Here is a 22,181-nt window from a genome sequence, read left to right as displayed (position 1 = left end):
GTGAGAATTCAGAGAGACAGTAGCTTGTATCTCCTTTAGGGGTATCGCTGGAGAATTTTCCATTGTGTAAAGAACTGCTCATTCCACCTGGAACCCAGAACTACATGGTAAGAATGCGACTCTATGACATCAACCGGCGGCAGTTGAACCTCACCATCCGGATTGTGTGTCGAGCAGAAGGATCCTTAAAAATCTTCATTTCTGCTCCATATTGGTTGATTAACAAAACAGGTATGTACTGAGGCTGCTCAAGTAGGCCTTTGGCATTGGTCATGGGAACTCAGATTTATTTATTTGCTCAGCTAACTAAATGGAGCCAACGCAAATAGACTGCTTCCACAGTCTGAGCTGCTGGAACCTTCCTGCTGCCATAATAAGTGCTCAATCACAGTCCAACTGTCCTTTTAGACAAAGAATGAACTGAGCCCGCTAAATAAATTCACTCTTTTCCCCCTTGACGATTGTTTTTTCTTTTACCAGTTGCCTCCGTCTTGTATAGACTGAGTGGGATTGACGTGAACTTTCTCTCTCCTTCCTAAGGGTTACCACTGATCTTCAGACAGGACAATGCAAAGACAGATGCAGCAGGCCAGTTCGAGGAACACGAGCTGGCCCGGAGCCTGAGCCCGCTCTTATTCTGCTATGCAGACAAAGAGCAGCCAAACCTGTGAGTATGGCTCGTTCTGGGGAGGGGAGATGAGCTTCTAGGGAAGGAAGAAGTTAGGAATAGTAAGTAGGAATATACTGTAGATAACAACCCTGAGTTGCCAGGGAGTGGCACCGTGACTCACCGGCTTCTTTCGGATCGAATTTCTGTTACTCGGTTGGTTTATAATGAAAGCTAGTTTTATTTTACATGTATTGAAATAGTTCTTTTCATAACTCAGCCAATGAAGAGAAGCCCACATGTTCCCTTCTCTGCACAGTTTTCTTCCCCTGCAAGCTCTCAGCACAGACAGGGGGGCTGGCATTGGGGAGGGGGCGTGGCTGGTGCGCTGGTAAAGCCTCCACCCCATTCATCCAACCCAGGTCATTCTGTGTAAGGTTTTGAAATCCATCTCTTTTGCCCTCGAGTTAGAATGTCCCACTTCAAGATATCAAAGCACTCATTGCATGCTTAAAGGCAGAGAAAAGCAGAAATTGTGAGGATTAGATGACATGTTTCTTTAACGTATGGTATGAGCATAGATCACTTTTGTTCTTGCTGTTGACATTCTGCTTTTTACGGGAGTCTTCTAATTTATAACCTTAATCCAAAGATAAACGGGCGAATCTGACTGGTACTGCTCAAATGCCACACCCTGTTAGCTGCAGAAGTATGCCTTGAGCTTATGAGGAAGGCTTGGGAGCGCTGTGTGCCAGTGGGTGCAGACGCGTCTGTCAGGGGGTGCTGGAGTCAGGAGAGGGTTGACTGGGGCGCTGGACACAGTGGATATACAGACACTTGCCATGGTCAGCAAGCCCAGTCTCACTTGACAGTCATAACAGTTTGTTCTCTCCAGGGAATTCACAATCCCCAAAGCATTTCCACACAGACCATCTCATTTGGTTCTCCCCACATCCCGGTGGGTTAGGCAGGGCAGGAAATAGTGTTTTATTTTAAGATGAGAAATGGGGGCTCAGAGAGAGTTACCTGCCCAAGCTTATATTGCTTGTTGGTGGTGGAACCAGAACACACTTTCAGGAATTATGGTTCCAGGATGTGTGGCAAGACAGTGGCCAGCTAAACAGCGCTTGACCATTGCATTAGTTCCAGGCCCTAGAAGGGACGCGCCGTCGTAGCTGCATCTTCTGCACGTACTTTCCTTGGATGCACAGAATAGTGCTCACACTTTTCTGTGTTCAAGGTATTTCATGAACTCTTGATTTGAAACACCTGAGTCAGGAGAGTATCAGTTTGCCTTGAATCCTTGTTTTTCAGAAGAATAATAGGTATCACTGCCTTTTCCTCATGCTTTGTGCTCAGAGAATCATAATGTTTTCTTAAGTGTCAGTCGAAGATTCAGTGGTCCGTTTTACACCTTGTACTGTGGCTGCCTCTGAGGTAGAGTTTCAGCCACCGAGTAATCAATCACCTTGCTGTGTTTGGGTGTCACACGAGGCGAGGAAGAGTCATATTAGAGTTCGTATTTGCATGATAACTACAGCAGTGTTTTCTGACTGAAACAGGTAGACAAGACTTTCTTACGGATGAATGTGTAAACCTTTGCTTTTCTGCCCCACAGCTGCACGATGAGAATCGGAAGGGGGATTCATCCAGAAGGGCTGCCGGGCTGGTGTCAGGGCTTCTCACTGGATGGTGGCAGTGGTGTGCGAGCTTTGAAAGTCATCCAGCAAGGAAACCGCCCAGGGCTGATCTACAACATAGGTGGGTTATATGCAGGGCAGCGGGAGAATCAGAACCACTGGCCGATGACCTTGGGCCTGGACGAATAAGCTGGCCACACACTTTGGTCTGGCTCCAAGTGCTGATGTTCTCATTCGGCGTTGGGTCAGGTGTCTTTGAATGCTAGATGAGTGTCAACACAGACCTGTTCTCCTGGGGCGCTAAGGAGCTACTTAAACACCTGCCTTGTTGAGGTCTGGGGCTCTGTTTAATTTCAAGCTCACCGTGTCAGGAAAGTATCAGTTTGGCTTAAATCCTTGTTTTTCATGGGAATAATAGGAACACTTAGAATGCTTTCTATCCTCCAAGCATTTCCGACACATTCGTTAATTTGCAAACCCCAAGAGGATAGGGAGCATTGTTCTCCTTGAAACTGAAGCAGAGAGGCTAAGTGACTTGCCCGGATGCAAAGGGGAAGCCCGGGTCAGAAACGAGATTATGACTGGGGCGTATACATTTGAAGCAGAAAATATGCTAAAGCACAGGTGGTGGTTGTACCACTGAGGGCCCGCTAAGCTGGTTCAGCTTACGGAGGTGGAGCGGGGAGGGGGCAGTGCTGCTCCTTTGTGCCTCGCATCCACCTGGAACTCTCAACAGGCTTTTGAAGGGTGAAGGTAAATTTGATTCAAATACACCTTTGGTTTCCAATGTCGGCTCGCTTGCTTCCTTTAGTGTGTAATGCCCAAGGATCTCAGAGCACCAGTTAGCGTCGGATGTTGGAAAACCGTCTAGAACCGTGCTGTCCGCTGAACGCGGCGATGATGGAGATGTTCTGTCTTGCGCCGTCCCGCACAGCAGCACTGGCCACACGGGGCTGCCGAGTACCTTGCTGAGAAATGTGACCGAGGACTTGAAGTTTTCATTTTGTTTAATTTTAATGAATTCAAATAGCCACATGTGACTAGAGGCTGCTGTACGGGACGGTGCGGGTACAGTCATGTTGTAGTTGGGAAAGCCGAGGTGGTGTCACTTAGCCTGAATCTTCTGCGGAGTCGGGGACACATTTAAGTGTTTGAGGATTTATTAGTAATAGCGTCTCTTCCAAGTATAGTTTGCTTTCCACGTTTTTTAAACATGAATTTGTATGCATTCTCTGCTGACGGCGGGCTGTCTCTTTAAAGTCGACATGAAGATTTTTAATGGAAGAAATAAACTGTATTTGACCCTCCAGCTGAGGATCATTTCTGTCACTTTTCCTCACATTTGTTTTGCTCCACCTCTTGCGTAGGCAAAGGCTGCTTCATGCTGCGTTTGGCTCTCTGCTCAGGTGTTTTGTCCTTGATACCCTTCCAAAGCAAGTGGTCACAGGTTGGCTGGAAGCTAAAGTTGGGACAAATTTGGGGGAAAATAGAGCTCTGTCTTCTAAGGCAGCTGGCACTGAGGAACCCCAGAATTCTCGCAAGGAGGCAAATCGAGCTGTTTAACCATAAATATGCAGTGAGTGCACACATCAGCTGCATTGAAACTTATTATATATGTTTTTAGGGACTAGACTGTGATTTGAATTTTGTTGTTATACCAAAGAAAGGAATAGATGGGGTGGGCTAAGCTAAGACTTTCTAATTTTTAAGGATCATGAGATCTTGGCATATAATATCAAGGGAATTTGTGGAATCTCTTACTTGAATATTTTTGTAGAATTGGATAGATAACCTAGCTCCCTATCTGGAAAGTTTAAAGCACGGTCCCAAGCTGGAAAGCCAGGGAGGGCCTTGCCAGTTGGTCTCACATGGACCTCCAAAAAGAAAGATTTTGTACATTTTTACCTTATCAGCTATTCATTTACTGGGAGTTTGCCAGAGCAATCTAAGATGAAAAGGGAAACAAAAAGCCTGCTTTCTTCCAAAAATTGAGTCTTGGTACTGTAGACCCTTTTTATAATATCAAATTAAACACATCTTTTGTGCACAGACTTTGTATTAGTTGAGATCAGCTAGCTGTGATAATGTCAATTTCTGATAATCAATGCTTTTCTGTATGTCACAGAAAGAAGAGTGATAGGGAATATCTCTCTATTCCAGTGTGCCTTAGCATTTCTTAGATTATATTTTAGAGATTTTTGTTTTTGAGATTTTGCTAAGTCTTTCAGGTATTTTGAAGACTTACCTTAAAGGAACACCAGATTTCTCAAGCCAGTACAGTGAATTATGAAGTTAACAGATTGGAATATTTGTAACTGGGATTATGTTGGGACACCCAGGACACCTAGTTGTCTTATCCTAAGGTCTCTTTTCTTTTTACGGTTCTCGTGAAACCTGTTGACTGCTGAGTGGAGTTCTGGTGCATGTCCCCTCATGATGGGAACAAGGGCTCCCGAGGCAGACCACCTGGGTGTGGACCTCAGCTGTGCTGCCTGCTGGCTTGGTGACCTAGGGCACGTTACCTCGTGCTCCGTGCCTTAGTTTCCTCACCTGTAAGATGGAGAGAATGAAAACCCCTAACCCAGAAGGTTGCTATGAGAATGCAGAGCCTTTGGTAGAGGGCGTAGCATATGTTAAGAATTCAATAAATGTTATTGCTCTTATATTATTTCTATTATAAATATTTTTATCATTGTATAAACAGAGCTCAGCCCAGCGCCTTGAATATAGTTGCTATATTTATTGTCTGAATGAACAAATAATTCATCCCACCAAGTTTCACTTTAAAAAAAATTGTTATCAGAGTTTTTAAGGTAATTCAGGGCTGTTTCATTTTTCCTTCCTTCCTTCCTTCCTTCCTTTCTTCCTTCCTTCCTTCCTTCCTTCCTTCCTTCCTTCCTTCCTTCCTTCCTTCCTTCCTTCCTTCCTTCTTTCCTTCCTTCCTTCCTTCCGTTTCATGATTTCCTTCTGATTGATTATGACTTTCTTTCCTTGTTATGCGTTTTGTTTGCTCTTTGTCAAAGTACATCACAGGTGCTGAAAACATTTATTTTATGAAAGAATAAATTCTATAATATTTAGCGTTAGGTTTCGGCTAGATTCCCGGGCAGTGAGCTAGAAGAAAATACTGGAGAAGAGTCATTTGAATTCAGGGTAGCGCAGACTGCAGTTAAGTAATCTGAAATTCCTACTGTGTCCTGGAAAGCGGGCACGTTCTCTAGGGAGACATTTCGTGTCCCAGCTGTAAGCAGAAATGTATTGCATAAACGGTCTAGGTAGTCAACTTCATAAACGGAAACCAAAGGTCTCTATGACTGAACACACCTGGGTTTTTCAGTCACTGCGATAATGGTACACACTTTATGAAGATGCTAAGGATTATGGAGATATTGATATTGCTACTGAGACTTTTTAAGGCCTAAATGAGAATAAAAAATACTACTTTGAGTGTGATTGCTGTTTTCATTCCATTCTTGGGAGGCTTGACAGCCTCTCTGGGTGATAGAATTGTTTTCTCAGAGAAACTAAGTGATTGTGAAGGCTATTTATTTTTGTCAGACCACGAATTTTTTTCTTTGATTAATTCATGGCAGTGGTTCTTGTTATTTGTAGGTATTGATGTCAAGAAAGGCCGAGGTCGATACATTGACACCTGTATGGTCATCTTTGCCCCCCGTTACCTGTTAGATAATAAATCATCTCACAAGCTTGCATTTGCACAGAGGGAATTTGCCAGGGGACAGGTAAGCAGTTCGCCTTTGAAGAATTACTAGTGTTTAATAGCACAAGGAGTTTTGATGTCATGGCTTATCTCCCCATCCGCACGGTAGGTTATTGTGATGTGAGTAACCCTTTGGCACCTAAATAGCAAGGCGCAGAGTAGGTACTTAATAAGCGTTTACTGTTGACGTGACTTGCTGACTCAGGCCAGGGACCCTGTGTGTTTTAGGGAAATGCCAACCCCGAAGGTTACATTTCCACCCTCCCTGGCTCCAGCGTGGTGTTCCATTGGCCTCGGAACGACTACGACCAGCTCTTGTGTGTCAGATTGATGGATGTCCCCAACTGCATTTGGTCTGGAGGCTTTGAGGTCAATAAGAATAATTCCTTCCACATCAACATGAGGTACGTTCAGAGACCATATTTAGACAAAAAATAGCTTGGTTTGAGGTACAGTAAACAGTAAGCTGTAAATATATAAATTTTAAATATTTATGAAGTAATAAGTAGTAATATAACTTTTTATGAAATGGGCACACATGTTTCTGAATCTGTCAAAGGTCTTAAGTGTGAGTGAACGTTTCGATGAAGTGAGTTAAAGGGGATGTCAACAGTTTGGAGCTTGGTCGACAGCCGTGGTCTGAGATCACGAGCTGGAGGAGTGGCCCTGAGCTCACGATTGCCTGCACATCTGAAAATAGTGTCAGCGTGTAGATGGTAACACTGATGAGAAACGGTTTTTTCTGTTCTTACACACTCTACAAACTCTTCTCTCATTTGACGCTGTTTCAGTAAAATCATCTGGCCTGCAGGTCCTTGTTAAGAAAAACCAACCAAATTTAGCCTCAACTAGCACAGGATGCTTTAATCAAATGCTTTTTTTTTTTAAAGTATTAAAAATTTTTTTTAATTGTTGTAAAAATACATATACCATATGAGAAAGATAACACAGAGACCCAGAGGTTATTTTGTAGACCTCAGGTACGTAACAAAAAAATTACCATCTTCACCACCAGTGTTAAGTACATTCAGATTTTTATGCAGCTGATCTCTAGACTCTTTTTCTCTTGTTAAACAGAAATTCCACACTCATTAGCAACACTGCCTCATTTCCCCCTTCTCCAGCCCCTGGTCTGCTTTCTCTATGAATTTGTCTACTCCAGGTACCTCAGATAAGTGGGATCATACAGTATTTGTCTTTTTGTGACAGCTTATTTCACTTAGCATAATGTCCTCAAGGTTCATCCATTTTGTCACATGTGTCAGGATTTCCTTCCTTTTTAAGGCTGAATAATATTCCATTGTGTGTCTATGGCTCGTTTTATTTATCCACTCATCTGTCAGTGAGCATCTGGGTTGCTTCTACCTACGGGCTATTGTAAACAGTGCTGCCCTGGACATAGGCGTACACATCTCCCTTTGAGTCCCTGCTTTCATTTCTCTTGGGCCTATGCTCGGAAGTGGAATTGTTGGATCATATGGTTATTTCAGTTTTCTTTCTTTGAGGAATTGCCATACTGTTTTCCGTAATAGCAGCATTATTTTGCATTTCTACTAACGACTGTGCACAAAGGTTTCCGTTTCTCTACATCTTTACAACATTTGTTATTTACTGCTTTTTTTGATACTGGTCCTCCTAATGGGTGTGAGGCGCTATTGCATTATACTTTTGATTTCCATTTCTCTAATGATTAGTGACGTTGAGCATCTTTTCATGTGTTTTTTGACCATTTGCATATCTTTTTTGGAGAGAGATCTATTCATGTCCTTTGCTCAATTTTCATTTGTTGTTTTTTGTTGTTGTTGCTGTTGTTAAGTTGCAGAAGTTCTTTATATATTCTGGATAATAACCCCTTATGAGATACACGATTTGCGTATATTTTCTCCCATTCTGTCCATTGCCTTTTCACTATGTTGATTGTCTTTTCTGATGTACAGAAGTTTTTAATTATAATGTAGTCCAACTTACCTATTTTGGTGTCATATCTAAGAAATCATTGCCAAGTTCAGCATTATCAAGCTTTTCCCTTATGTTTTCTTCTGAGAGTTTTACAATTTTAGCTCTTGTGTTTAGGTCTTTGATCCATTTTGAGTTAATGTCTGTATATGGTGTTAGGTGAGGGTCCAACTCCATTCTTTTGTTGTGGATATTTAGTTTTCCCTGCACCATTTGAAAAGACTCTCCTTTTCTTAAGGAATGATCTTGTCAAAAGTTACTTGACCTTATAGGCAAAGCTTTATTTTTGGACTTTATTTCATTCTTCCATCCATGTGTCTGTCTTTATGCCAGTATCATACTGTTTTGATTATTGTCACTTTGAAGTAAGTTCTGAAATCAGGAAGAGTGAGACCTGCCACTTTTTAAAAAAGATTATTTCGGCTATTTGAGTCCCTTGACGTTCCATCTGAATTTTAGGATGAATTTTTCTATTTCTGTGTGTGTGTGGGGGGTATTTCATTCTTCCATCCATGTGTCTGTCTTTATGCCAGTATCATACTGTTTTGATTATTGTCACTTTAAAGTAAGTTTTGAAATCAGGAAGAGTGAGACCTGCCACTTTTTTAAAAAGATTATTTCGGCTATTTGAGTCCCTTGACGTTCCATCTGAATTTTAGGATGAATTTTTCTATTTGTGTGTGTGTGGGGGGGGTAACCTCGAGATTTTGATAGGGATTGTGTTAAATCCGCAAACATTTTAGATGCATCGACGTCTCAAAATATTGAGTTCTCCAATCTATGACCTTGGGATGCCTTTCTGTTTATTTGTGTCATCTTCAATTTCTTTAAGTGCTTTTGAAGCTAAGGACACTGAAATCAGTGCTATTTCAACACAGTTAGAATAAAAATTTAATCTTTTATACTTATGGTTAGTTCTCCATTGAGAACACTGTTGTAAGAAAACAGAAAAATGACTAACTTCATAATAGATGATCCAAAATAGTATATTTGACTTTTTAAAAAAGCATTATCTGAGGGGTTTTTTCCTTTATTTCAATGGTGTGCCCTTCTTAATTATCCTTCGCCCTGGCCCTTATTAGAGTTAATTGCATCTGGTATAGTGATTTTCAAGGTATAGTGGTTCCTAAGAGTATTTGGGGTCTAAAGCAGGAGGTGGCATTTTCCCAGAACTCTTGTTTGTTAGTATCATGTGTTTCCCACAGATTTCACTGGGGGTTTGGGAGCAGGAAGGTGAGGCGTTCTATAGCCGAGACCACCATTGGTTTATATGCCGCCTGGGTGGAGGCTGCCCAGACCTGTCATGTGAGAAGTGGAAAGAGGGATGGAAGGAGGGGAGGGAGGGAGAGAAGTAAGGAAAAGGTGTAAAGGTGCGGAGTGGGAGAAGAGGACCAGCGTACCTTTGTTAACCCTTTGGAGACAGTTTTAGCATGCCGTCCTCAGGGACTGAGCATAGACCTATGCCATCTGTTTCTTCTACTTTCCCCACCGTTTCGTTCTGAAACAGCTCTGACCTATAGAAAACTCACGAGTAGTGCAGTGAACATTCCTCCATCTTTTCCCTAGATTTACTGCATCTCAGCATTTTGCTGTGTTCTTGTTCTTTAACCACACATACTTTTTTTCTGAACCATTCGAAAGTAAATAGAAGTCGTCATGATACTTCAGCTATAAAAACCTCGCTCATCACCTAAAGGCAAGGGCTTTTTTCCTAAATAAGTATATTATCATTGCACACCGAAGAAATTTAATATTTGTGTTTTCTAATTAATAGTCCTTTAAAATGTCCTTCAGAGCAACCCCTCCTCTAATCGAGGATTCCTTTGAGGATCGTGCATCGTACGTGGCTGATATCCTCATCTGCTCTCATCTAGATTGGTCCCGCTGTTCCTTTTTTATATTTATTGACGCTGACATTTTTAAAGAGTCCAAGCCAGTTTCTTGTAGGATGTCCTGTTTTCTCGATTTTTCAGATAGTTTCCCATATATAGATTAGGGTCAAACATTTTTGGTAAGAATACTACCTATATGGCATGTGTTTCCCATTGCGTCACATTAAGGGGCCCATGACATCTGTTGGTCCCATTATGGATGCTGCTAGGTTAGGGCGGTATCTACCAGGTCTCCCTTGTAAAGTTGCCTTTTCTTCTTTGTAAGCAAAAGAATCCATTGAGGGGATAATTTGAGACTGTGTGTATATTCTGTTTCCCAAAAACTTTTTCAATGGTTTAATGGTTCTTACCTGAATCAGTTATTACATTGCTGGTTACAAAATAGTGATTTTCTAATTCTCTCATTTCTTCTGCATTCATTAACTGATATTCTTCTGTAAAGGAGAGCTTTCTGTTCCCTAGTGACATATCTATATTTACACACACACACACACACACACACACACACACACACACACACACATTATGATTACATGCTGGTCCCTCCATTCCACAGGGCCCTTCCTCACCTTCCCTCGTCCTACAGTGAGAACCCTAGTTACCAGGGGCATCCATATGTTTGTTTGAACCATACGCAGTTGCTCTTTTTCTAGGTCACAAGCCGTCGAGCCTCAACAACTTTGCGCAGCTAAACCAATTTTTATTCATTTGCTGCTCTGATGCTATTACCCCAAACAAAACCGCTAAGTAAAATTTGTAAATCTTTTATGGTTACAACATGCACTTCAAAAGTTGCTTGGGTGAATTCTTTTCTTTCTTTCTTTCTTTTTTTTTTTTTTAAATGCCTACAGCACCTGGTCTTCCTAGGTGGTCTCCCATCCAAGTACTAACCAGGCCCGACCCTGCTTAGCTTCCGAGATTAGACAAGATCGCATGTGTTCAGGGTGGCATGGCCGTAGACTGAATTCTTTTTGGCTCGGTGATTATACTGTTGATTCCTGCTTTTCCAAGGTGCTGAGAGAGCACACAGCGGTATCATGATTGTGAAGAGTGTGAAAGAAAAGTCAACTGTGGCTCGTGTTCTCCATTTCATGCCGCCTCTTGTTTCTTTCTCTGTAGGGATTCCCTGGGGAAATGCTTCTTCCTGCGTGTGGAAATCACTCTCCGGGGAGCCACCTACAGGGTCTCCTTTAGCGACACTGACCAGTTACCCGCTCCTTTTCGAATCGACAACTTTTCTAAGGTATCAGGGGGAGTCAAGAGCCACTTTGGCCATTTCATGTGCGGGAGGGTGGGGTCTGTACTCCCTTAAGACCAAGATGAAGCGCATTTTAAACTCGGATTTGAAAGCACCGTACGGAGACCTCTGAGGCTCACGGCCTTAGATGTCCTCACCTGAGGACGTGGTCTCCGCTGGTGGTTTTGATTGCGGGCAGCCTCGTCCAGAAGTGACCGTCAGCCCCCGATGCTTACTTTCGCTAGACTGGCTGGTTGACGTGGTGCCCTCTGTGGACATTGCGCAGAGAGAGAGTCAACAGAACCGATGGTCCAGTGACAGTGGGACTGGGCGGTTCTGCTGTTGCTTTTTTACAGTGAGCGTTTTTATGAATCTTGCAAGTAAAGCAAAACGAAAGTCATTAGATTCTATTTGCATTTATACCTTTGAATAACAATGTCTGATAACATGTTACTTTCCAGAGCTAAATTCCAAAATTTTTATTCCTCCTGTGTTCAGAGTGTATCATGGAGCGAGGGTAGAAAAGATGCCATTGAAAGGGTAGAATTGCTTCCCCTTGCTGTTGGGGCGGCAGAGCTTCTTAAAGCCCCTTACCCAGCAGGCCACAGCCCGTGCCCATTCAGTGGCGGGCTTTTTCCCACTTGGAAGACGATTAAGAAGGCATTTCAGGAGGTGAGATGATGAACCTCACTGTGGTTACGGCCAGTGTAGGATCTGGAACTGGAACCCAGGGAGCGCTGAATCACCTCCCGGGAACAGCGATCTGAGTGAAGTCGTCTTTGTCCTCTCTGCCGTTCCCGTAGGTCCCAGTGGTCTTTACTCAGCACGGCGTAGCGGAACCCAGGCTTCGCACTGAAGTGAAGCCCATGACGTCATTGGATTATGCCTGGGACGAACCCACCCTGCCGCCTTTCATCACTCTGACTGTTAAAGGGGCAGGTTCCTCCGAGGTCAACTGCAACATGAATGATTTTCAGGATAACCGACAGCTTTATTATGAAAATTTCATTTACATTGCTGCTACGTATACATTCTCTGGGTAATTCTGGGTTAAATTACTGTTCTCGTAAAGCAGGAGGCTCTGCTTATTAACTGGTCTTAAACTCTAAGCAGTTCTCAGGAGGCTGAAGGATGAAGGAAGATTCCTTCCATTCTTTACCAAATCCTAGGCTCAGGGTCTGTCTCGAGAGGTCTTTAGTCTAAACCCTTGTCTTCTGGGTGGATTAACATTTATCCAAAGAGGCAAGAGTCTTCTCTTTTTAAAGATCTCCCTAATAATCCATGCTAGTATTTAACAACCGCTCCCATAAGGTGCTGCTCTTATATCTTAAATTCCTCTTCCTGTAAGGTTATTTTTTAATGTATTTTTTTAAATTTCTAGCTGCTGTTTTTACGTTCGTTTTCATCTCTTTCCTCATTTGAAACTGACCGATCTTCATCATAATTATTCAAATTCTCATTCTGACTTTCCTCTCCTGTTGAGAATACTGGTTAAGCAGACATTTAAGGGTCTGTCCTATCCACCTAACGCCAAGCAAAGCAGCTTGACTTGACTGTAATTCCAAAGGCCCAGAAGTGTCATCCTCACTGTAGTTGTAGTCAGAACACTCAGGTGAAGATCAGCAAGTTTAGTCTGATTCTCCTGTTAGATTGGTGTGTAGCTAGGCGCATAGAGATTGAAAGCATTGGGCTTTCAAACAGTAGTCATTCTACCAACACGTAAATACAGTTTATTGTTTCTGTGCTGTTTACAGGGCCAATTTTAAAGTTTATCCGTGAAGAAACGGAAAGTAGCTGAATCTTTAGCGTTACAAATATAAACCATCTTATGAACAGGACATTTAAAGTTATATTCCTTTTCAGAATGCTTGGAATAATTTTGCTTGTGAACGATGTTTGTGTATGTGCCTGAGGTCCTGGATCTGCGCGGTCCCTCATCTACCTGAGTCCAGATTTCACTCGCAGTGAACCGAATGGGCACCTCCGCTTAGAGCAGCCGTTCTTTTCCTTGTTTGTTGCTCTTCCCTCTGGTCCGGGTGGTGCTGGGATGCACAGCTTGTTATAATTAAGTCAATCATGTTTGTTTTTTTCTTTTGAAAGATTACGATACTCAACAGAGTGACATGCTTAAGGTTTTAGTGCCCGAAAAAAACAGTTCTTAACCTGATTGTTAATCACGTTTTCCCCTTAGTGTTCTTACGTTCAGTTCCAGCAGTTACTAAGCTCTTTGATAATCCTGACGGAGGATTATGGGTTTAATGGGCTGAACAGATATGGAGCAGTAAAAAAGAGAAATTCCTGAGAATCTTGCTGTTCTAAGAGGCTGAATCATTTTGGAGTATATTAGATACTATTTCTTTGCATTTTTGGAGAGAACTAATGGTGGAGAAGAAGGTTAGTTTTGTTTTTATTTTAAATTGAGGCGAAAGTCACATAACACAAAATTAATTATTTTAAAGTGAACAATTCAGTTCACTTTAGTACATTCTTGTGCTGTGCATGCATAGATAGATACTATAGTTAGATAGTATCTAGTTCCAAAACATTTTCCTTACCCTAAAAAGAAACCCTAAACCCGTTAAGTATTACTCCCCATTACCCTCTTCTTCCAACCCCTGGCAACCACCAGTCTGTTTTGTTTCTAAGGATTTACCTATTCCAGATATTTCACATAAATCGAATCTTAAAATGTGTTACCTTGTGTCTGGCTTCTTTCACTTAGCATACTGTTCCTAGGGTTCATTGTAGTGTGTATCAGTCTTTCATTCCTATTATGGCTGAGTAATATTCCATTGTATGTATGTACCACATTTTTTCCCCATTCATTCATTGATGGATGTGTGTGTTGTCTCTGCCTTTTGGCTGTTGTGAACAGTGCTGCTGTCAACATGCCTATATGTGTATTTGTTTAAGTACTTGTTTTTAATTCTTTTGTGTATATTCCTAGGAGTGGAATTGCTGGGCTCCACTGTAGTTCTGTGTTTAATTTTTCAAGGAACTGCTATACTTTTTTCCATAGCAGCTGAATCTTTACATTTCCACCAGCTGTGTATAAGGGTTCCAGTTTCCCCACATCCTCAGCAACTCATTTTCTGTTGTTTGTTTGTTTGTGTTTATTTTAGCCATCCTACTGGGTGTGTGGTGGTATCTCACTGTGGTTTTGATTTGCATTTCATTAATAACTAATGATGCTGAGGATCCTTTCCTGTGCTTGTGGGCCATTTGTATATCTTTGAAAAAATGTCTATTCACATTTTTTGCCTTTGTCCAATTCTTTACAATTGGACTTTTTGCCTTTTTATTATTGAATTTTAAGAATTTCTTATATAATATGGATACAGATCCCATATCAGATATATGATTTGCAAATATTTTCTATATTGCGGCTTGTCACTTTGCTTTCTTGATGGTGTCTTTTGAAGGACAAAAGTTTTTAATTTTGTTGAAATCTAATTTATCTTTTTTTTTTTGTCACTTGGGCTTTTGGTGTAGTGAAATCTAGGATTTTTTTCCCCATGAAAATTAGTATTTAATTCTGAATTTATCAGTCTTCTTTTTTGATGATAAAGACTAGTAAAAACAGGAGAATAATCTAAATAAAATCTCATTGAAATACCCCAAAGTGTAGGTTGCAATGTTTCATAAAGTTTAGGATCCTTAAGCCACAGAGAAACACAACTCAGTAGAATTGGAGGAAGGTGATTATGAATCCTTTGTTTTCTTTTCATCCTAAAGGGACTTCTGATTTCTTGCCAAGACTAGGGGATGCAATGATGCTCATCTTCTGCCTGGCAAAGGGCAGACCTAATTCTTGGACCCTTGAAATGTCTGGCTTAGTCTTGTTTTGTTTTGTTTTTAGACCTCAAAAGATACATAGCCATCCTTTTATATCTGAATTTTAAGCCACTAAAATCAGGAGAGGGGAAATGTCAGAGTGTGTCTTTATTGACAAATGAATCTTCGAACTATACGGGGAAAAAATACAACCTTGATCTTTCTGCCAACTCATGTCAGACTTCTCCTAGAATTAAAAAAATGTTCTCTTCCTTATAGTGGAGATTTTAGGTATTTGCTTATAAGTACTCGAATACATGTATATGTATGTACATGTATGTATATGTGAGAATATATAGATAAATAATTTTTTTTAAATTCTAGTTTACAGAAGGGGACAGGAAGGCCTGTGGCTTCCAACAAGGCTATCACCTGTGCAGAGCTCGTCTTGGATGTCTCACCAAAGACACAGAGAGTCATTCTAAAGAAGAAGGTAAGAGAGCTTAGAACTTGGGGATTTAGAATAAAAGATTTTTAGCACTGGAGGGGTCACAGGTCCCCTAGTCCAGCCCCTCGTTTTGCAGCTGGGGAAACGGAAACAGGCTGCAGGACACTCAGGGTCGGAGCCCTGGTCCGTGTTCTTCCTACTGTCCCCTGACACCTGCTCTAGGAACTCCAGGCCCTTTCTCATCTTCGAGGCCCTTTTCAGAGAACTTAATTTTTGAACTTATTTTTTTTTTTTCAAATTTGTGATATCATTTTCATCACTCTATTTTTCTATTAGAATACTCTCCTAATCTACTTTTTCCTAAAGTTAATGGGAAAATGATCAAACTGACTATTTTTTCTCCCTTTTTTTGCCGACATTCTTTTCAAGTCAGTTTAGGGAAATGTTTATGCTAATAGACCGCAATAAAGAGAAAGACAGTAAAATTTGGCCAGAAATATTACAAATGATAAAAGGACTGGTAATAAATAGTTCACACTTCAAAAAAAAAAGATGTTTGAGAACACAGAGGTGCAGAAGTCACTTTAAGAGGAGGGAGATCACCAGCTGTAATTATTTGAAACACGTTTACCTGAGGGATGTGTTCCTGAAGATTTTGCATATAGTGGAAATCACTAATACAAAAATCACCCTGACAGAGGATGTCTGTTCACCACCTCAGTGGCCCTAATGCTGACAAGGATGCCTTTTTATCATCTAAAGTGACATCACGTGTGGTGGCACTATGTAGATTGTTTATGATTCATTTGGCTTTGAGGTTACACAACTCATCAAATTTTTAATTGAGGGGTCGGTTCGAATTATTTCAAATTTTGCATCAAATGAAACCTTAACACATGTCTTTCTAATTCAGCTTTATATTTTTTAACAGCTTCTTTGAGATATAATTTGTATACCATACAAGTTACCCATTTAAAATATATAGCGCAGTGGTTCGTAGAATATCCGCAGATAGGCGTAACCATCACCACATTCAGTTTTTGAACATTTTTATCAGCTCAAGAAGAAACGCCGCATCCCTTAGCCATCACCCCCTTCCTCCCAGCCCTCAGCAGTCACTGATCTACTTTCCGTCTCCATCGCCTTCCCTGTCCTGGGCTTTCATGTGAATGGTCTTTTAAGAGTGGCGTCTTTCACTTAGCCTGATGTTTTCAAAGTTCATCCATCTCTCACTCTGTCAGTACTTCCATGTGTATTTTTATATCACGCCGGTTCCAAGTCACATTCAGATTTCTTTAAAATATTATTACACTCTTATTTAAGGCTGTGCCAATTATTGTGAGATGCATTTTAGAAATAAGCTTTGAGAATGGTGGTGAGGAGGCATAGTAATTGAAAGTAAGCAGGTTTTGAGACTTTTATTGAGAATTTTGAAAAAGAAAAATTTGAAAAGCAATACTCTGAAAATAAAAGAAGTAGCAGTTCTGACAGAGTCAAGCAAATTGGAAACAAGTAGAAGAGCCCTTGGAAGGGATGATGTCAGGTGACTTTCCAAGGGTGGTCACTTTGTGTGGATATCGGGGTGCATATCAGCAACTCAGTAGTGAGACAATTTATCAGATGCGATACCACCAGCTGTATTCAGCAAAACACGGATAATAAATACATGTGTAATTTTCAAGGACCAAATACCTTGAAAGCAGACAAAATAGGTTTTTTAAAGAAGGTTTTATAATTTACACAACAGTTTCACAGTTATTTCATTTGATAAGGATGAAAGCTGGTTTTAGTTTTTTTGCTTTTCATTTCGAAAGACTCAAAAATCGGCAGAAATTCTGTAGAAGTGATGCTGTGATTTTGATTTATCCCGTCACTGGAGAGGTTTACTTCAGCTCTTGATTAAGGCAGTATCACCCAGCCTTCACCACTGTGACGTGAAGTTTCTCTTTTTTTCTTGTATTTAGTAAATATTTTGTGCAGAGGTACTTTGGGACTATGGAAATATCCTGTTCCTCATCAGATTTTTTATTTACATATGTATTAGCTTGGACTGCCGCAAAAAAAATACTATAGGCTGGGTGACTTAAACAGTGGGAACTTGGTTCTCACGGTTCCTGAGGCTGGGAGGCCCAAGACGAGACTGCTGGCCACTTGGGATCCCTGGTGCGTAGACTTCTGCCTTCTCACTGTGTCCTCACATGGCAGCGGGAGGGGAGGTGCAGAAAGCAAGCCCTTTGGTGTCTTTTCTCATAAGGGCACTAAGTCCACCGGGAGAGCTCCACCCTCATGACCTCATCTAAAACCACTGTCACCCAAAGACCCCATTTCCTAACACCATCAAAACTGCTGATCAGGTCTTCAACGTAAGAATGGCGGATAGGGGGCACGATTCAGTCCATGGCATTGTGTATGTCGCCATGGGTTTCTGTTTTATTCACCGAGTTATCTGTTACTGTCAGTATTTATTTTTATGCTTAATTCTCATATTTGGCCTTTCACCTTCTGTGTCTTTTTGACATATGCCCCTTATTTCTTGAGCACTTCCTTCCTTTCTGGCACAGCAAGTTATTCCATGCTCATCTTGTACTTTGCATGTACGCATCCACACAGCCCTGTGGACTTCTGCCTTCTGCAGTCTCATTGGAAGGTTTTAGGACTTCATCGTGGGGGAAAGTAGGGAAGGGAGCTGGAAAGAGGATGGCGCTGCTCATGTTTTTAAATGGAAATTTGGGTAGTTTCCAACTATGATGAGTCTGTACATATGGGCGGGCAGTAGAGGAGTGCGTGTATGAAAACTTGATTTCACCTGGGCATCGGTGCTTTGATTCCCCGTCTGGGACATCTGCAGGATAATCGCGATGCTTTTCATGTGGTTTTGGTGCTGCAGATAGATGTATTCTCTTACTGCGAGCACAAAGCAAGCGTGTGGGGATTGCAGATGGAGAAATGCGGCTCAGTTTCATCTCTCTTTGCAGACATAGGAGGCGGTAGCACACGGTAAAAAGAGCATCATATCTTTCTAGGCTTGAGTTCTGGCTTTGTCACTTAAAGATGTATCTGATAGTTCACATTCCTCGCTGAGCCTCATTTTCCTCCTCCCAGGTTTGTGAAAAGGATCCACTAAGATAATGAGCATAAAGTGCTGTGTAAAGAGATGTAATCATGATAACATAGGAAACATTTATCAGGGCCAGACCCTGTGCCAGGCATGTGCAGGGTGCCTTGTCTCTATTGCACTTATCATAAGAACCCTAAGAGGTAGCTTATTTCCTGAAACAGAGACTCTGAGAGATGTAGTCAGCTTGTCCAGGGTCACTCAGCTAGCAAACGGTGCGGCTGGGTTTCAGATCCTGCCATTTGGCTCCACGTTTGACTCTGGAATGTGGTAGCAGAGATGTCTTTCCAGCGCAGGGGCAGCATGTGGAGGAGTTTGTGCTACCCAGAAGTGTCTGCTGCTCTGGAGGAGCGCCCTCCTGCTGAGAGTGGACGTGATCCTGACAGGTGCGGCTGGACTACATGTTCCCATGGAGGAGTTTTAAAGATGGTCAGGTGCTGCCAAAGGGGAAGCACGCGGACCGCGTTGGGAAGGCCACACGGCACAGTGGCTGTGTGGGTCGGCGCTGGAATCGGGCTGTGGAGATTCACATCTCTGTCCCCCCACCCCCATCTACTAGTTATGTGTCCATGGGGGAGTTCTTTCATCTCATTAAGCCTCAACTTTCTCATTCGTAAGGATAATTAATAGTATATACCTCACTGGATTGTGTTGAAGGTTATATGAATTACCTACATGTAAGTCCCATGGATCAGTGGCTGGCACATAGTAAATTATCAATAAGTATTATCATATTATTGTTGTTACTATTATTACTTGTATGTAGTGGATTATATAGACTTTCATGGATTGACCCGGAAGTCCAAGTGTTGTTTATAAAATATTCCTAAGTAGAAAATATTTAGAATTAACAGTAATCAACTTAGTATAACCTTGAATACAGTCAACTTAATACTTGAATACAATCAATGTGTAAACCATCGACATGGGATACTTTCATCACAAACACAGAAGGGGAGAAGACGTGTGGTAAACTCTGGCTGTCAGCCAGTTCTGGGGATTACCAGTGATCACAAATTAAGACTATCGTACACGCTTTACATAGTTGGATCACTCTTTATGGTAAGGGCACCCAAGGGTCACCATCTGGAACAGCAGTTATCATAGCAATAAAGCTCATGGAAGTGAACAGGCTAAATAAACTTCAACTGATTAGTTTGTTCAGAATAAGAATAAATTTTTCAAATTTACATTACTTGCAATTTTTGGTTGTTTGGTTCAGGAGTTTAGTATGTTTCATCCTAAATCCAACTACGGATTAACAACAATGAAAATTTGAATTAAGAATTTATGTGACATGGAAAATGTCTTTTGGTACAATTTCTACTTGGGAGCTTATTCAGCCCTATGCGAAGCTCTTGAAGCTGTTGTATGAGGCTGCGGCTGCACGTGATGGCTCTTTCTGTGTTTGCCACCAGGAACCAGGGAAGCGTTCTCAGCTGTGGAGGATGACTGGGACAGGCATGCTGGCCCATGAGGGCTCTTCCGTGCCTCACAACCCCAACAGGCCCCCAGCAGCCCGCTCCACCGAGGGGTCCGCCATCTTGGATATTGCTGGTCTTGCTGCTGTAACTGACAACAGGTAATTTTCTAGGCAACTTTGGGTTCAAGTTCATTGCTTTAAAATTCAGACTCAGAGGAGACCTAGACCAAAAAGCGAGAGTCTATAAATGAAGTAAGAATTTGTATTTTTATGTGCGTATTTTTGTCAGTGACAGAAACCTGTCGCATTCCGAAATATGAGCATCGGGCCTGTGTTTATTTTTTTTAAGCTATTATGGAAATGCCCATGGAGATGTTAAAAAATTTAAACAATAAAAAGATATATTGTGAAAATTGAATGCTTCTTTCATCCAAACCGCCATCCACCATTGCTCCCCAGACGTGAACAATTTCTTTTTATAAATCATTTTAAGAATTCCGTTAAATCTTTTGAAAGCAGAAATAAATTTTTTAGAGAATAATCAAATGGGTTCTTATGGTTAACTCCTTGGGTTCAAATCAGCTCTTTAACTTTGAATAAATTATTTTATTTGCCTGTGCCTTAGTTTCTCTATGAAATCAGTGTATTTGTTTCAGGTAATACCTTATTTACTTCCAGAATGATTTCAGATGTCTAACAAGTTACAATCCAATATGAAGCTAATGTGTTTGGAAATAAAACAGCAAAGACTGTTGAAAGTATTTAAAAATATGTTTAGCAGACAACCATTCTCATACTATATGACAGCTAGTCACTGAGAATGCAAGAACCTATATTATTTTATATATAATGACCATTATATATAAATATGTACATATAATGAATCCTTACAGTGTTACTATTACTTTGTGCCCCCCTCTTTGTTGGCTTTCCACTTTGTTTTATTTAAGAGATATCTAACTTCCGTAGGAGTCATGCTAACTGTCCATTAGATTTTAAGAGTAGAGAACACTGGGAAGAAGAGGAGCGAAGCCATGACCTTGGTGTGCTCTTCAGACCTGAAGTATGTGACTCAGAGAACTCACTGCATTTTCTCTTATCCCAGGTATGAGCCGCTAATGCTAAGAAAGCCTGATCGCAGGCGAAGCACGACCCAGACGTGGAGCTTCCGAGAAGGGAAACTGACCTGCGGGCTACGGGGGCTGGTTGTCCAGGTGGGTGGGCTTTGACATCCACAGTAGCAGCTAGCAATGGTTGAGCCTTCTTTGCAACAAAGCGTTAATTAGGGTATACGGGATAAGTTGTTAAATGGGAAAAACGAAGTACGGAGTAAATGTGTATTATCTCGTTTTAATCAGGAAAGTCAAGAGACTTGTCGTGCACCTCTGTGTATTTACAGGGAAAGGTTTCTGAAGAGGAGACGTAAGAACTGTGTTAGGGATGGTGGGTTGCCTCTGAGGAGTGGGATTTTTGTTTTTATTGGCTTATTTGGATTTTTTTTCTTTGACATAAATAACACATAATTTTAAGAAGGAAAGAGAAATGTCAGCTAAAAAAGGCCACCACTAAGTGAGATGGATTAATTCGAGGCCCGTGCAGTTACTATAACAGCTGCACCAGTCTTTTGTCAGGTGTCCTCTGAGACGGTGACTAATCACTGTGCGGTCCACATGCTCCCGATTCTGTTTGGCGTTCTGAGTGGTGCCAAATAAGCATTTAGTTGTCACAGCAGACGTCACGATGGAGATTGCTTGTGGTCAGTCTCCTCTGCCCTCTGTTCAGCCAGTCTACCCATGATAGACTCTCAAGTACTATAGAAGCAAATATGTTTTTGGAAAATTACCAGGAGTTGGATGTTCTGCCCTTCTGGCTTTAGGCCAGGAATGAGACCGTGGGTCTGAGGGTGAGTGGGTAGGAAGGTGTTCCAGAGGTTTGGGCTACAGCCAAACACACGTGTGACTGTGTGTGCAGTTCCGCCTCAGTGGGGTTCTACCCCAAAAGTCAACACTAGAACATCAGGCCCTGGCTAGAGAGCTCTGAGTATGTCTGTCCCTCCGGGTGACACTAGGCTGTCCTTCCATAATGGGAGGTTGTCATCCGGGGTTGTGAGCAAAACTGTAAGGAGGCTCCGACTGCTATTTGGTGAGATTTATTTTCTTTATCTCTATTGCCCTGAGCTTTTTTTCATCAAAGACAAGCTGCTTACTTATATGAAGCACACATCTGGAATGGATTTGTGATTTTCAATTAGCAGTACAATTCAGACTTCTAGAGGCAAAAGAGGGCTTGTTATAATTGTTGGGCTCCCAGTCTGACCCTGTCTTTACTTCTGGTTTGCTTCTAAAGCCCATGTAATTCCGATTCTCTT

General features: G+C 41.6%; 1 protein-coding gene and 1 pseudogene across 6 annotated transcripts in view; one reads left to right on the top strand and one right to left on the bottom strand.

The window, feature by feature from the left end:
* VPS13D (vacuolar protein sorting 13 homolog D) overlaps nt 1-22,181 on the top strand; it is a 216,589-nt gene that overhangs the window by 93,976 nt on the left and 100,432 nt on the right. For all 6 annotated transcript variants that reach the window (XM_025048627.1, XM_025048626.1, XM_025048628.1 and 3 more), the window contains 10 exons: nt 40-231; nt 541-667; nt 2,226-2,368; nt 5,860-5,990; nt 6,197-6,372; nt 10,936-11,059; nt 11,857-12,092; nt 15,212-15,320; nt 19,809-19,972; nt 20,919-21,027. In XM_025048627.1, the coding sequence (XP_024904395.1) occupies nt 40-231; nt 541-667; nt 2,226-2,368; nt 5,860-5,990; nt 6,197-6,372; nt 10,936-11,059; nt 11,857-12,092; nt 15,212-15,320; nt 19,809-19,972; nt 20,919-21,027 (1,511 nt within the window). The remainder of the gene's footprint in view (nt 1-39; nt 232-540; nt 668-2,225; nt 2,369-5,859; nt 5,991-6,196; nt 6,373-10,935; nt 11,060-11,856; nt 12,093-15,211; nt 15,321-19,808; nt 19,973-20,918; nt 21,028-22,181) is intronic.
* Nucleotides 10,659-10,777, bottom strand: LOC112481829 (annotated as a pseudogene).

The sequence above is a fragment of the Pteropus alecto genome, unplaced genomic scaffold (assembly GCF_000325575.1).
Source record: "Pteropus alecto unplaced genomic scaffold, ASM32557v1 scaffold125, whole genome shotgun sequence".
Lineage (NCBI taxonomy): Eukaryota > Metazoa > Chordata > Mammalia > Chiroptera > Pteropodidae > Pteropus > Pteropus alecto.
Note: the sequence above shows the minus strand (reverse complement) of the source record. Positions and strands in the feature narration are given on the sequence as shown.